Genomic DNA, 15899 nt, shown 5'->3' on the forward strand with positions numbered 1-15899 from the left:
CCTCCTCCCTGTTCCCACTACTAATACATTATTTTTTAAAATTCCATATCCAGGCTAGGCATGGTGGCTCATGTCTGTAATCCCAGCATTTTGGGAGGCCGAGGCGAGTGAATCACTTGGGCTCAGAAGTTTGAGACCAGCCTGGCCAACAGGTCGAAACCCCATCTCTACAAAAAATATGGTGAAACCTCATCTCTACTAAAAATATAAAAATTAGCTGGGTGTGGTGGTGTGCGCCTGTAATCCTAGTTATTCAGGAGGTTTAGGCAGGAGAAACGCTTGAACCCAGGAGGCAGAGGTTGTGGTGAGCTTAGATCATGCCATTGCACTCCAGCCTCAGCAACAAGAGCAAAACTCTGTCTTTAAATAAATAAATAATTTTTTTAAATCCACATCCAGCTATTTCAATGTTAGCATCAACATTTGGGACCTAAGCCAAAGGATGAGCTGGGAAATCTTTTCCCAGAATGGACTCTACTGTCTTTTTTATTTTGTTTTGGGTTTTGTCAGAATAGATTCTACTATCAGCTGCTCTAGTTATACCTGGTACCAGGTATCAGTCCCAGACTCCCTTGTTTAGACATTTCCTGGTAATATTATCACAGGCTCAGGAAAGGACAGAAGAGAACCTAAGACTAAGCTTTTTCACTAGACACAGACAGTAACCTTCATTAATGGGACCGAGAGCCCCATATGTATCCCTTTTAAGGTATCATTTACACTGTAAGACAATGATACTCTAAACAGTTATTTCTGGACAGTTATTTCTAGACAGTTCTAGCACTGGTCTTCCTCCCTTACCAGCTTTTAAGGATACCCTGTGGTCTTCCTACTGACATCTGATATGACCAATACTTTTTCCTGCCCCTACTTCTAAAAGTAAATTAGCTTTTCTGCAAGATTACTCAGTGATTTTGGAAGATATGATTATTCTTTTAGATCTCAATTCACTGCAACCTCTGCCTCCTGGGTTCAAGCTGTGCCACCACGCCTGGCTAATTTTTGTATTTTTAGTAGTGATGGGGTTTCACCATGTTGGTCAGGCTGGTCTCAAACTCCTGACCTTGTGATCTGCCTCCCTCAGCCTCCCAAAGTGCTGGGATTACAGGTATGAGCCACTATATCTGGCCTGTTCTCCCATTTTCTAAAATGTATTACAAACAGGCTTCCATCCTTATCACTCACCTAAAAAGCTCTGTTAATTTAAGGGTAATTCTCAGTCTTCACATGACTTGACCTCTTTGCTGCATTCGACACAGTTGATTATTTCCTCCTTTCCTGGAAACACTTTCCTCGTATGCTGGTTTCCCAGATGCCACACTCTCCAGATGTTCTCCTACTTTACTGGGTGCTCCTTTTCGTGTCCCCTGATCTCCAGATGCTGGAGTCTCCCAGATTCAATCCTTACACCATTCTCTTTTTTTGTTGTTGTTTTTGAGACAGAAAACCATAGACATATAATGCCATTCTCATCACATCAGATCAAAAGTACATATTGTTGGCTGGATGTGGTGGTTCATGCCTATAATCTCAGCACTTTGGAAGGCCAAGGCCAGCCTGGCCAACATAGAGAAACCCTGTCTCTACTAAAAAAAAATACAAAAATTAGCTAGGTGTGGTGGCACAGGCCTGTAATCCCAGCTACTTGGGAGGCTGAGGCACAAGAATCAGTTGAGCCAAAGAGACAGAGGTTGCAGTGAGCCAAGATTGCTGCCACTGCCCCCATGATCCAATTACCTCTACCTGGTCCTGCCATTGACAAATGGGGATTATGAGGATTACAATTTGAGGTGAGATTTGGGTGGGGACACAGGGCCAAACCGTATTACTACCTAATATGCTAATGAGCCCTGCATGGCTATCTCCAGCCGGTGTATCTCCCCTGAACTTTGTATACATACATCTCCACCCGGATGTCCTATAATCATCTCAAACTCAATACGTTCTAAGTGGAATTTCTCATCTCTCCTACCCCTTGCCAACCTTGATCACCCAGTCTTCCTCCTCTCAGTTAATGGTAACTTTAACCTTTCAAATGCCCAGGCTAAAAACCTGAAAAGTCATCTTGAATGCTCTCTTTCTCTTTCCTACTCTACATCCAAACTATGAGCAAATCCCTTTGGCTCCATCAAATCCACCCAGTCCTCACCTTTTGCAAATACTTTACTCCAAGTGCCTATCATTTTTGGCCTAGATTATTGCTACAAGCTTTTAAATGGTCCCCCTTTTTCCATACTTGTCCTCTTCTCAGAAACCCAAACAACTAGCCATTCCACTCACTGAATATGACAACATCCTTAAAACAGCCAGAAAGCCCTCGGGCCAGGCGCAGTGGCTCACACCTGTAATCCCAGCACTTTAGGAGACTGAGGAGGGCAGATCACAAGGTCAAGAGATTGAGACCATTCTGACCAACATGATGAAACCCCGACTCTGCTAAAAAAAATACAAAAATTATTGGGGTGTGGTGGCACGTGCCTGTAGTCCCAGCTACTCAGGAGGCTGAGGCAGGAGAATCACTTGAACCAGGGAGTTGGAGGTTGCAGTGAGCCAAGATCGCGCCACTGCACTCCAGCCTGGTGACAGAGCGAGACTCTGTCTTAAAAAAAAAAAAAAGCAAGCCCCACATATGTGATACATCCCTTTCATTATCTGACCAACCTCCTCTCCTTGTGCACTCTCCTTTGTTCACTCTGCTCCAGTCACAGTGCATTTCTCAATACCCCTTGACTATCCCAGGCACTCTCCCAACTCTGGGTCTTTGCACTGATTATTTTCTGTTTGGAACGTTCATTCCTCAGATACTCACATGGCTCACTCCTTGTACCCATCAAGTCCTTGTTCTAATGTCGCCTTCTCTCTTATCCCCCTAGTTATAATCTTACCAGCCATACTGTAGTTTCTCAATAGCACTGTCCATCTTCTAACACACTATGTTATGTATTTGTGATTTTTAATATCTGTCTTCCTGTTGAGAAACATTAAGTTTACCCTGCCCCCATGGTTCCCTTGTGGAAGATATTTTTCGTTTGTAATTAGTGGTAGGCAGGTAACAGCTGCCTACCTGGCATATTCCTGAGTTATGTGTATATGTAGAACACCTGTGTATTAATAAGAATCACCTGTAAAAGAGCAAATAAATACGTGGATGAATCTCTGCTGGGGCCTTCAGTCTGGAGAGCTGTCAGTCCCGCAGGCTCTCAGGCTGTTGGTCCCCAGGATAGATCCACTCTGTTGTGCTATCTGGGTGTCTGCCTCTCAAATACCTTCGGCCCACCTGGGTGGGGGGTCTCCCAACCGAGCTGGTATCTCATTATCTTCCTTCATTTGAATGTGGTCTCATTAGGGCTGAGACTCAGCCTCCCAAAGTATGTTATTGACTCATGTGTCCCTGGTATATAGACCAATACCAGGCACATAGTAGGCAATCCATGAATATTAGTTACACGAACGAGTGAAGGATGAGAGAAGAATTTAACTGAAAGACTGCAGAGCCATTTATTTTTTATTTTTGCAGAAACATTCTTGCTATGTTGCTCAGGCTACCCTTGAACTCAAGCCATCCTGACCTCAGACTGGCCTGGCCTCAAGCCATCCTCCCACTCAGCCTCCTGAAGTGCTGGGATTACAGGTGTGGGCCACTGTGCCTGGCCCGTGCTGTCATTTAAGGGAAGTCAAGCCCTCTGTTTTAAATGTCAAACTCTCAGGAGGGCACAGTGGTGGCTCATGCCCATAATCCCAGGCCGAGGTGGGTAGATCACCTGAGGTCAAAAGTTTCAGACCAGCCTGGCCAATGTGATAAAAGCCCATCTCTACGAAAAATACAAAAACTTAGCGGGGTGTGCTGGCAGGTGCCAGTAATCCCAGCTACTCGGGAGGCTGAGGCAGGAGAATCGCTTGAACCCAGGAAGGGGATTGCAGTGAGCCGAGATCATGCCACTGTACTCCAACCTGGGCAACAAGAGTGAAACTCTGTCTCAAAAAAGAAAAAAAAGTCAAACTCTCGTAACAATGAATTAGTTGGTACCACTACTTAAATGTTTAATAGGCACCAAAAACTAAACCTCTCCCCAGTATTTTTTTTCCACTTCAGCAAACAGCCCCATCATCTATGTAGCGTATAAACCTGAAACATAAGTCACCCTTGACTCGCCTTCTCACGCACCTATATCTAATTCATTAAGAAGTCTTGGCCAGGCACAGTGGCTCATGCCTGTAGTCCCAGCACTTTGGGAGGCCAAGGTGGGCGGATCACTTGAGGTCAGGGGTTCCATACCAGCCTGGCCAATATGGCAAAACCCTGTCTTTACTAAAAATACAAAAATTAGCTGGGTATGTAATCCCAACTACTTGGGAGGCTGAGACACGAGAATTGCTTGAACCTGGGAGATGGAGGCAGCATTGAGCTGAGATTGCACCACCACACTCCAGCCTGGATGACAGAGTGAGACTCTGTCTCAAAAAAAAAAAGTCTTGTCAGTTTTTTAATGATATACGCTTATCTAAGTCTTGTCAATATTGATGGCCTTCTATCTAGTCTGGTTTACTTTCTTGCCTTCCTTCATTTCTTAAATAGAAGCAAAATGTGCTTTAAAATGTAAATTGAAGCAGGGAGGGGCAGTGGCTCATGCCTGTAACCCCAGCACTTTGGGAGGCCAAGGCAGAAGGATCATTTGAGGCCAGAAGTTCAAGACCAGCTCAGGCAACATAGTGACATGCTAGCTCCACAAAAAAAAAAGAAAATTTCCCGATGTGGTGGGGCACACCTGTGGCCCCAGCTATGCAGGAGGCTGAGGCAGGAGGATTACTTGAGCGCAGGAGTTTGAGGCTGCAGTAAGTGAATTATGATTGTGCCACTGCCCTCCAGCTTTGGCAATGGAGCAAGATTGTCTCTTTAAAAAAAAAAAAAGTAATCCAGATGATGACATTCTCATTAAAATCTCAAAGTGTCCTGAGTCTGCACCTTAGTCTATGAATAAGCTTGCTCCTGTCTTTATCTCAGCTCTGCAGTGCCACTCTCTTCCTTGCTCCTTAGGCTACATCCACAAAGGTCTGCCTTAAGCTCCTCTAGCATATCCTTTTCTTTGCTGCACCAGGCACAAGGCCATTCTCACTTCCCTCCATTCTTCATTCTTTAGGTCTTAGCCAAAATAAAACAAAGTCTCCTGTTTAAAGTAGCTCTCCCCTAACAGCCTGGGCAACATAGTGAGACCCCATCTCTACAAAAAAACACAAAAATTAGCCAGGCGTGATGGTGCATGCTTGTAATCCTAGCTACTCAGAAGGCTAAGGCAGGAGGTAGAGGCTACAGTGAGCCATGATTGTGCCACTGCACTCCAGCCTGGATGACAGAGTGAAACCTTGCCTCAAAAAAAAAAAAAAAAAAAAAAGCTTTCCCCTTATTCTATACTTCATTCTGTTTGTTTCCTTCATAATTTATCATAATTTACTTGCTTTTTGTTTCTTTCCCATTACAATATAAGCTCCATGAGGGCAGGGGCCACAAAAGCAGGTGTAAACGGGAGGAGGTGGTGCCTCATTGGAAATGTCTGAGAAGTACTAGCTGTGGGTCTCTTCTAGCTGCAAGATCTGTTATCCCTACACTCACAACTGACAGCACAGCACCACCCTACTGCCAACACCACTCTTCCTCCAGATGGAGCATTTCTAACATTTTGAAAGAAACTAAAGATGAGATTTCACTGGCAAATCACACTAATTCCAATCCAACTGGTATAGATGGAATTGTGTCCTCCACCAAATCCATATGTTGAAGCTCTAACCGCCAATGTGATGCTATGGTGGAGATAAAGCCTTTGGAAGACAATTAGGTTTAGATGAGGTCATGAGGGTAGGCCCTCATTATAAGATTAATCCCCTTATAAGAAGCACAAGAGACACCAGAGCTCACTCTCTGCTACATGAGAACACACTAAGAAGGTAGCAGTCTGCAAACTAGGAGCTGGGAAGACAGCCCTCACTAGAAGCCAACCAGGCGGACACTCTCATCTTGAATTTCCAGCCTCCAGAACTGTGAGAAATAAATTTCTGTTGTTTAAGCTACCCATCTATGGTATCTTATTATGGCACCCTGAGCTGAGTAAGACACCAATAGGAGAATGCTCTAGACTCATTTGCCACATAACCAAATACACATTTAAAAAGACCTCTGATGCAGCAGTATTCTCTATCAAGACTCTACTCCCAACCAAAAGTGTCCCACTGCTTGCTTGATGCTCTTACTTCTCCAACAGCTACACTTTTGAAGACTGAACACTGTTAAAGCAACTATCACCATCATGTACATACTCTAATGTTAGAAGACCACCTCACAACTGACAGCACTCTCCCCTCAGTCACCCTCCAATTTACCTACATCGATGCACGAAATGAACGAGTCAGGTACACCAAGATATATAAACAATTGTGTTTTATTCAGAAAGGCTACTGACGTTTCAGTTAGGAAGTGATTTTGATTGGGACTCATGATAGCATACAGAAACACTGTCTCAGGGCATCTTGCTTGGGGTTTCTGCCTAAATGAGAATCTCATAGGACTATTTTATTATTATTTTATTTTGAGACAGAGTCTCACTCTGTCACCCAGGCTGGAGTGTGGTGGCACAATCTTGGCTCATTACACCCTCCGACTGCCAGGCTCGAGTGATTCTCATGCTTCAGCCTCCTGAGTAGCTGAGGATACAGGCACATGCCACTATGCCCAGCTAATTTTTTGTCTTTTTAGTAGAGATGGAGTTTCACTACATTAGCCAGGCTGGTCTGAAACTCCTGGCCTCAAGTGATCCTCTCAGCTCAGCCTCCCAAAGTGCTAGGATTATAGTCATGAGCCACCAAGCCTGGCCTACTTTTTGTTATTTGAAACAGGGTCTCCCTCTTTCTCTCAGGCTAGAGTGAAGTGGAGCAATCATCACCCACTGCAGCCTGAACTCCTAGGCTCAAGCAATCGTCCCACCTCAAACTCCCAAGTAGCCAGGACTACAGGCGCATGCCATCATGCCCGGCTAAATTTTTAATTGTTTTGTAGAGACAGGGTCTCACTATGTTACCCAGGATGGTCTCAAATTCCTGGACTCAAGAGATCCTTCTGTCTCAGCCTCCTAAGTGTTAGGATTACAGGCGTGAGCCATTGTGCCCAGCTAGGACTCTTTTTTTTTGAGACGGCGTCTCACTGTGTCACCCAGGCTGGAACGCAGTAGCATGATCTCAGCTCACTGCAACCTCTGCCTCCCAGGTTCAAGAGATTCTCCGTCCTGCCTCAGCCTCCTGAGTAGCTGGGATTACAGGCACATGCCACCGCGCCCAGGTAATTTTTGTATTTTCAGTAGAGACGAGGTTTCACCATGTTGGTCAGGCTGGTCTCAAACTCCTGACCTCATGATCCACCCACCTCAGACTCCCAAGTGTTGGGATTACAGGTGTGAGCCACCACGCCTGGCTCCAGCCAGGACTCTTCATTAAACAATTGTTTTTTATTATAAGTACATTTCAAAAATCTCAGGTTTTCCTCCTTCTAAAACCAGTCTCTAATTGCAGATTAGGGTGAGGGAGTAATTAGATTCTTTCAGACAATTTTGTTAGAAAATTTAAACATTAAGGAGTTTACATGTTTTATCAAAGGGAATATCCCAAATGCTCTATTTTTAAAAATTCATATTCCATAGAGAATGTAAATAATTAAAACAGTTATTTCTCCAATATTTCTGCTTTGGGAATTTCAAAGAATATTCTTTTTTTTTTTTTTTTAAGACATGGTCTCACTCTCCCCTAGGCTCGTATCTGTGGGCTCAAGCAATCCTTCTTCCTCACCCTCCAAGTATCTTGGACTATAGATGCATACCACCATACCTGACTAATTTTTTTATTTTTATTTTTGTAGAGATGGGGATCTCACCATGTAGCCCAGGCTGGTCTCGAACGCCTGGCCTCAAGGGATCCTCTTGCCTTGGCCTCCCAAAGTGCTGGAATCATAGGCGTTAGCCACTTCATCTGGCTACAAAGCGTCTTTAAACGTGATGATTTAAAAAAAAAAAAAAGTCTTACATCCACATCACAGGGAAAAATAAGCACAGTAGCTGGAAGAGGCTATGAAAGTCCCAAAACCAGAGCTCCATTTTCACAAGAAAGAGCACCACCCATGCTAAATTATCAAAGGCATAAAGCTTGGTTACAAAGTAAAGACAGTAATAGTATTTTGTGACTGAAACTATCAAAGCTCCTCTGAAATGAGACTTGTACAAAATCCCAAGCATGGTGGCAACAGGATGCTTAAGCTGAGATCTTCTATATTTTAGAATCTGTAACTCAGTTGAGACTGCAGTAAGCCATAACTGTGCCATTGCACTCCAGCCTGGGTGACAAAGCAAGATCCTGTCTCAAAGAAACAATACAAAACAAAACAGAAGATGTAATTCCAAATATTAATTTGCAGTAAGTACAATACGGTACAAAGGGCTAGAAAAGGTGATCCTCCAAAGTACAAAATTCTCAGAGCCCTAAAATAGTTCTAGCCTTCAAAATTTTTATACGATTACCATTTCTTTATTATTCCAATAGTTTTTGTGGGGTTTTTTTTTTTTTTTTGAGATAGAGTCTTGCTCTGTCGCCCAGGCTGAAGTGCGACCTCCACCTCCTGGCTTCATGTGATTTTCCTGCCTCAGCCTCTCAAGTAGCTGGGATTACAGACACCCATCACGATGTCTGGCTAATTTTTGTATTTTTAGTAGAGACAAGGTTTCATCATGTTGGCCATGCTGGTCTCAAACTCTGCTAGGATTACAGGCGTGAGCCAGGGGGCCTGGCGTGTGTGTGTGTGTGTTGGGGGGCGGTTTCTAATGGCACAAATGGCCTTTATTGGTTGCAAAAGGAAGTGGAAGAGGAGGGGATATAATAGCTCCTCCTCCTAGAGTGGCACCTGCAGACTGGACCAGCACCCTTCAAATGCCAATAATTTAAATAAAGAACTTCATCTACACAAAGCCCAGCTCCACCCATGGCATCCACTCAGTAGGCTCCTCCTATATTTGCCTAATGCAGGGAAAAGGAACAGGAACTTAAGCTTTAGGGAAGCAAAATGCAGCTTCTTCTCATAAATAGGTTTAAGCCCCTGGCCTAGACATTCACAGTAGTGGTTCTAAAAAGGGAAACATAAACTAGCCTTCTCAGCCTATTTAAAAATAGTCATTTAGTCCTACTTCACATTTCTTCTAAAGAGGTGCAGTAATTTATTCACAGTTACACAGAGAATTGGTGACTATGCCAGGAGATGAAACTCATGTCCCCTCACTCTTACTCCAGTGCCCTTTCTAACATACCATGATGCCTTCTATCTGGTAATCAAAGTAGTAAGGCAAGGCCTAAATAAATAAGGAACTTGCCCAAGGGAAACCCAAATGTCCTTAGTCCTAAGAATGAGTCCTAATATTAAAAAGTCAAATGAAGAATGTTTTGGGAAAAGCTTCCCAACAAACCAGCAGAATACTTTATACTCAGTGGACTCTATTCCTCTATCACACCAACCCCCTCCAATCTATGCCTCTTCAAACTGCCCTCCTAATGAGTGCAAAAACCACTGTTTTTATTTTTCCCCCAGGAGAGGTAGGTCAAAATGAAGAAAATAGGGCTGGGTGAGGTGGCTCATGCCTGTAATCCCAGCACTTTGGGAGGCCGAGGTGGGCAGATCGCCTGAGATCAGGAGCTCAAGACCAGCCTGGCCAGCATGGTGAAACCCTCTACTAAAAATACAAAAATTAGCCAGGTGTGGTGGCAGGTGCCTGTAATCTCAGCTACTCAGGAAGCTGAAGCAGGAGAACTGCTTGAACCTGGGAGGCCAAGGTTTCGGCGAGCTGAGATCACACCATCACACTCCAGCCTGGGCAAGAAAGCGAGACTTTGTCTCAAAAAAAAGAGAAAAGAATCTAGTTTCTTTCTGCCAGATTTCTGGCATAGTGGGACTGGGCAGGAATGTACCTACTGTGGAATCTTCCCACACCCCTGCGTTGTTAAGAGTAACTAGCAGAGGCATGTCCCATACACTCCCCAAATACCTGAGCTGGCAACAACAAAAGATATTCAGAGACCTTAGCCCTGGGACAATAGCTTCCGTCAGTCAACTGTGTTCTCACGACTATGTTTCTGTTCTCACTTCAACCTCATACCAAATGATGTATCACACCTGTATGAGTATACTTGAGAAAACCATGCAAATGAATTCACACAGCAGTACAGCAATTTTGGCAGGGCACCATTACTAATGATAAGTATAATTTAACAAAAAACAAAGACTTACACAAGCTTATTACTATTATCATTTACATTGCAGATTAAACTTAAGGACCTGAGTCCCAGTTACCTATACCTGAGACCAACACCAAAAAGGATCAGGTAGAGTTTCCATACCAAGGGAGTCACCTCGTAAGGAGGCAAAGATCAGCATTTCATCTCTTACCTGAAGCCAAAGGTCGGATCCACTCTTTGCTGTTTAGGTCAAGTCTCCAGAGGTCATTGAAAGCAGCATTGCAGCTGCTCTGGGTACAGCCTCCAAACACATACATAGACTGATTAGCATCATAATAGCATGCGCCTAGAAAGAAAATACACAAATAACTGCTGTTAGAATTCTAAGGCCCTTCCAACATTTTAACCATAACCCATATTTTTCAAAGCTCATTTATTTCACACATTCAGCAATTTTGTTACTAAGTACCAAATTTCTATAACCAGCCTCCTATCTTCAGGTGGGTCAATATCATGTTATCCTTTAAAACAAAGCCCAGAGAAAAGCTAATTTCTGAGCACACTAAGCAAGTTGACAATGATGTAACAGTGCAAGTTCAGCAAGAACACATAATAATTCAGATTAAAGGTGCTCAAATGAGGAAAGTTTCAGCACAGCTGCATAATTAATTTAAATCTGTATCATAATCCTCTAGAGCTAGGCAAAGATAGTGCCCACACAGGTACTATGTCCTCCCATTCCTTTCCTCCATTGCTTTTGTTTTCAAATTAAACCCGAAGCACAAATTAACAAATGATTTTTTTTTTTTTTTTGAGATGGAGTCTCCCTCTGTCACCCAGGCTGGAGTGCAGTGGCAGGATCTTGGCTCACTGCAACCTCTGACTGCCAGGTGCAAGTGATTCTCCTGCCTCAACCTCCCGAGTAGCTGGGGTTACAGATGTGTGCCAACACACCCAGTTAATTTTTTTTTTTTTTTTTTTAGTAGAGATAGGGTTTCACCATGTTGGCCAGGCTGATCTCGAACTCCTGACCTCAGGTGATACATCCACCTCGGCCTCCCAAAGTTCTGAGATTACAGGCTTGAGCCACTGCGCCCGGTCAATGAATGAATCTTTATACGACACAAGACAGGAAACAATTTTAATCAACACTATGAAGTAACTACACATAAAGTCCAATGTGATTAAAGAAATACAGTTTTTATTAATTCCAAAGGGCAGTGGGGGAAACTCAGAAGTAGTATGGTCTTGGACTAGTCCCAAAGCAACAGAAAGAAAAAGCACGGAAATCATTAAGTCCCAGTATGTATCCAAGAGCTACCAAGGCATGCTGGTTGATTCTGACTAGAAAACCAGTGCAGTAACATTTAAAAAGCATCAAGATCTCTGAGAAAAGGCTTTTTTGATTAGATGATTGTATACACATCACCAGGCATTCCTAAGAAAAAGAGGCAATGACTGTGAGAAGAGCTGTTACACTAAAACCGCAAAGACCAAAGCCAGAATGTAGACAAGATGCATGAGTGCTAACTTCTGCCACCTTGCGGTCTCTATCCTTTGGAAATGACAACCGCACTCCTTGCAGTCTTGAATTTACCATCTTGAACTTCAGGAAAAGACCCAAGCAAAGTTTTCCCTGCCATCCATTTCATGCATTCAGGAGGTTAAAAAAAAAAAAAAAAAGACCTCTCAATGTTCATGTGAAACTGTTTAGTGTCACATAAAAGGAAGGGGAAAGGAAAAAGTACTTCACAGATTCACTGAACTATGCATGGCTTTAATGATCATCTAGCATATTTGTAGGTCTAATTCAGTTTAGCACACCGCTATTTTTTTCTTGGTGTTTTTTTTTTTTTTTAAGTCAGAGTCTCGCACTGTAGCCCAGGCTGAAGTGCAATGGCCTGATCTCGGCTCACTGCAACCTCTGCATCCCAGGTTCAAGTGATTCTCCTGCTTCAGTCTCCCAAGTAGCTGAGATTACAGGCGCCTGCCACCACACCTGGCTAAGTTTTTGTATTTTTAGTAGAGATGGGGTTTCACTATGTTTGCCAGGCTGGTCTCAAATTCCTGACCTTGCAACCTGCCTGCCTCAGGTTCCCAAAATGCTTGGATTACAGGCATGAGCCACTGCACCCAGCCAGCACACCACGATTTTTAAGGTCTCTTCTGAACTCTGGCACTAGTTACCCAAGTTCAGAAAAAGGGAAATGGTACTACTGTTGACTCATCCAATGCTACTGCTATAATCACCTCTGTGATATACACTAGCTCTGGGAATAACGTTCCTTTTTTTTTTTTTTTCTGAGACAGTCTCACCATGTGGCTGAGGCTGAAGTGTAGTGGCACGATCTTGGCTCACTGCAACTTCCACCTGCTTGTTTCAAGCGATTCTCCTGCCTGAGTGTCCCGAGTAGGAGTAGCTAGGATTAGAGGCACAAGCGACCAAACCCAGCTAATTTTTGTATTTTTAGTGGAGACGGGGTTTCGCCACGTTGGCCAGGTTGGTCTCAAACTCCTAACCTCAGGTGATCCATCTGCCTCAGCCTCCCAACGTGCTGGGATTACAGGTGAGAGCCAATGCACCCTGTTCCCCGTTTTTGTTCCTTAACTCAGCCTACCTGTTAGATCCTTGGGACTCTCTACAGTAAGTAGGCCAAGTCAGAAAACTAAGGGAGTTAAGAGGTAATGAAAGCAGTATGTTTAGTGCCTTAAACCCAATAGTCTCAGTCAGTGGAAGGGTTAAAGCCAAATTATCTGACTTATGACACTGTGCAATAATGGAGCTGCAGGCTTTTAAAATTACCAAAGAAATTAGAGAAAACAGATGTGAAGAAATAAAATACCATCTAGCCATCAATAGGCTCACACCTGCAAAATATTTATTATATCCCCAGAACTCTATTAAGACATAAAGTCCAATTAATCCATGGCTCACATTTCAGATCTATTAAGAACTACAAATAGGCCAGGTGCGGTGGCTCATACCTGTAATCCCAGCACTTTGGGAGGCCGAGGCAGGTGGATCACGAGGTCAAGAGATCGAGACTATCCTGGCCAACATGGTGAAACCCCGTCTCTACTAAAAATGCAAAAAATTAGCCAGGCATGTTGGCGAATGCCTGTAATCCCAGCTACTCGGGAGGCTGAGGCAGGAGACTCGCTTGAACCTGGGAAGTGGAGGCTGCAGTGAGCCGAGAACGCACCATTGCACTCCAGACTGGGCAACAAGAGCTAAACTCAGTCTAAAAAAAAGAACTACAAATAACAGGCTGGACACGGTGGCTTATCTGAGGCCAGGAGTTCGAGACTAGCATGGCCAGCATGGTAAAACCCCTCTCTACTAAAAATAAAAAAATTAGCAGGGCATGGTGGCACAAGCCTGTAATCCCAGCTACTTGAGACGCTGAGGCATGAGAATCGCTTGAACCCAGGAGGCAGAGGTTGCAGTGAGCCAAGATTGCACCACTGCACTCCAGCCTGGGTGAAAAAGCGAGACTCTGTCTCAAAAAAACAAAAAGAAAAACGAAAAAAACAACTACAAATAGCAAAGGATCAAGTTAGAAGACATTACACAAACAAAAGGACAATTACTTGGAGTCACAATTTAATCCTCACCAAGGGAGCTCAACTCCAGATATCTTTGTCCTCTTAGACCGATATTGATCTAGTAATCCCAACAAATGGGGCAATTTTGAAATAAGCCAACTGGTACCAGGTTGGGTCATTAAAAGAACATCCTTCTCCTCTTTATATTCCAGACCTCCAGAAAAGAAATTAGCAATGTCCTATGGCTTCTTTTTTATCTCCCTCAAGACGGAGTCTTGCTCTGTCTCCCAGGCTGGAGTGCAATGGGGCCTTCTTGGCTCACTGCAACCTCCACCTCCTGGGTTCAAGCAATTCTCCTGCCTCAGCCTCACAAGTAGTGGGATTACAGGCACGTGCCACTATGCCCAGCTAATTTTTTGTATTTTTAGTAGAGACGGGGTTTCATCATGTTGGCCAGGCTGGTCTCAAACTCCTGACCTCGTGATCCGCCCGCCTCAGCCTCCCAAAGTGCTGGGATTACAAGCGTGAGCCACCGCGCCAGGCCCACATTTTTCTTCTCTATTTGGACTGAAAACCCAGCCAACAGCTGGGCCCTGAGGTCCTTATCACATGTATTTTAATCTTATACTAAAATACAGCAATTGGCATATTCTTGCTTCTCTTGACCAAACAAAGGTTTCTGGAAGAGGAAGGCACAGCCCGAAGTATGCAAAGCCAATGGCACTAAAATAGCAAGTTTCACACACTACTGTATTTTCAGTGACCGGCAGTCAATTATCAACAAAGTTGGAAGAGGAAGAGAGTCAATTTAGGCAGCTATATTTAGAACTCAGATATAATGGAACAAGAAAATAACTATCAATAAAACGCTCAACTATTTTAAGCACCCTAGCCTACTGAACTTTACTTATTGCCTATTTTTTATTTAAGACACCTATATATTGATCTTAGGGGGGCAGGAAAGTAGACCCAAGAAGTTCAATGAGCCTTTTAGCAAAAAGAATTTGAGCAATTCCCCAGTGCTCCAGTAGTAATTTCCCTTTTCCCAAGTTCTCCACCCAAATAAAGCATTTTCCTTTCAGAACACCTAGACCACTGGAATGTGCTATACAGTTACAGCTCATAGTACAGTATGAATACTGGGCTAAGAAATAATACTGAGAATGTCTATTACAATTGCTAAATCTCTTCAAATTTTCTGAAACGGACTTAGTTTACAAGATACATACTAATCATCCCTATTAAAATACAGGTCAAATAGTTGCAATTTAATTACACACAGAGCAAGAAAAGAGTTCTTTACAGTTCTGAACACTTCTCCGCTATTCTATAATCATCTCAAGGGCAAGATCTTCCAGTAGTTTCATATTTTCCATGGTGTGTGGAGCATTCAATAAATGCTCACTAAATGAATGATACACGTTTGCATTTTCAGACGTCAAATTCTCTTTTGTTTCTCCACCTGTATCCAGGGAAAGATCCTGAGGCATTTATCCCATGCTTAAAGAGACTATGCTGTCATGTGTCTCACACCTACAAGCCAGAACATATTTGATAAGGTCTATAATTACGTAACTATGGAAGAAGCAAGGGTGGTTATCTAGTCTGGGCCTGCTGGCTCCTGCAGGAGCACGATCAGCATTGCGTACTTCACTATACTACCTGACTAAACACTGAAACGCTTTTCAAAGCATAATGTTGGGAGCTCAGGAGACCCCTACAACAATCTGAAAAGGACATTCTACATTGAACCTTGCATGATTAACTATGCGCACGTTGACCAAAAAGCTAGAATTGGCCTTTAATTTTTTTTTTTTTTTTTTGAGACAGAGTCTTGTTCTGTTGGCCAAGCTGGAGTACAGTGGCAAAATCTCAGCTCACTGCAACCTCTGCCTCCCGGGTTCAAGTGATTCTCCTGCCTCAGCCTCCTGAGTAGCTGGGATTACAGGCATGTGCCACCACACCAAGCTAATTTTTGTATGTTTGGTGGAGACGGGGTTTCACCATGTTGTCCAGGCTGGTCTTGAATTCCTGGCCTCAAGTGATCTGCCTGTCTCAGCCTCCCAAAGTGCTGGGATTAGAGGCGCGAGCCACTGCAC

General features: G+C 43.6%; 1 protein-coding gene across 3 annotated transcripts in view; it reads right to left on the minus strand.

Moving 5' to 3' along the window:
- The window catches only part of FBXO42 (F-box protein 42), a 95539-nt gene that overhangs the window by 34266 nt on the left and 45374 nt on the right, over positions 1–15899 (minus strand). For all 3 annotated transcript variants that reach the window (XM_012440060.2, XM_064363345.1, XM_012440061.2), the window contains exon 4: positions 10466–10600. In XM_012440060.2, coding sequence (XP_012295483.1) covers positions 10466–10600 — 135 coding nt within the window. The remainder of the gene's footprint in view (positions 1–10465; positions 10601–15899) is intronic.

This window comes from Aotus nancymaae, unplaced genomic scaffold (assembly GCF_030222135.1).
Source record: "Aotus nancymaae isolate 86718 unplaced genomic scaffold, 86718_ANA_hifiasm-v0.15.2.pri h1tg000053l, whole genome shotgun sequence".
Lineage (NCBI taxonomy): Eukaryota > Metazoa > Chordata > Mammalia > Primates > Aotidae > Aotus > Aotus nancymaae.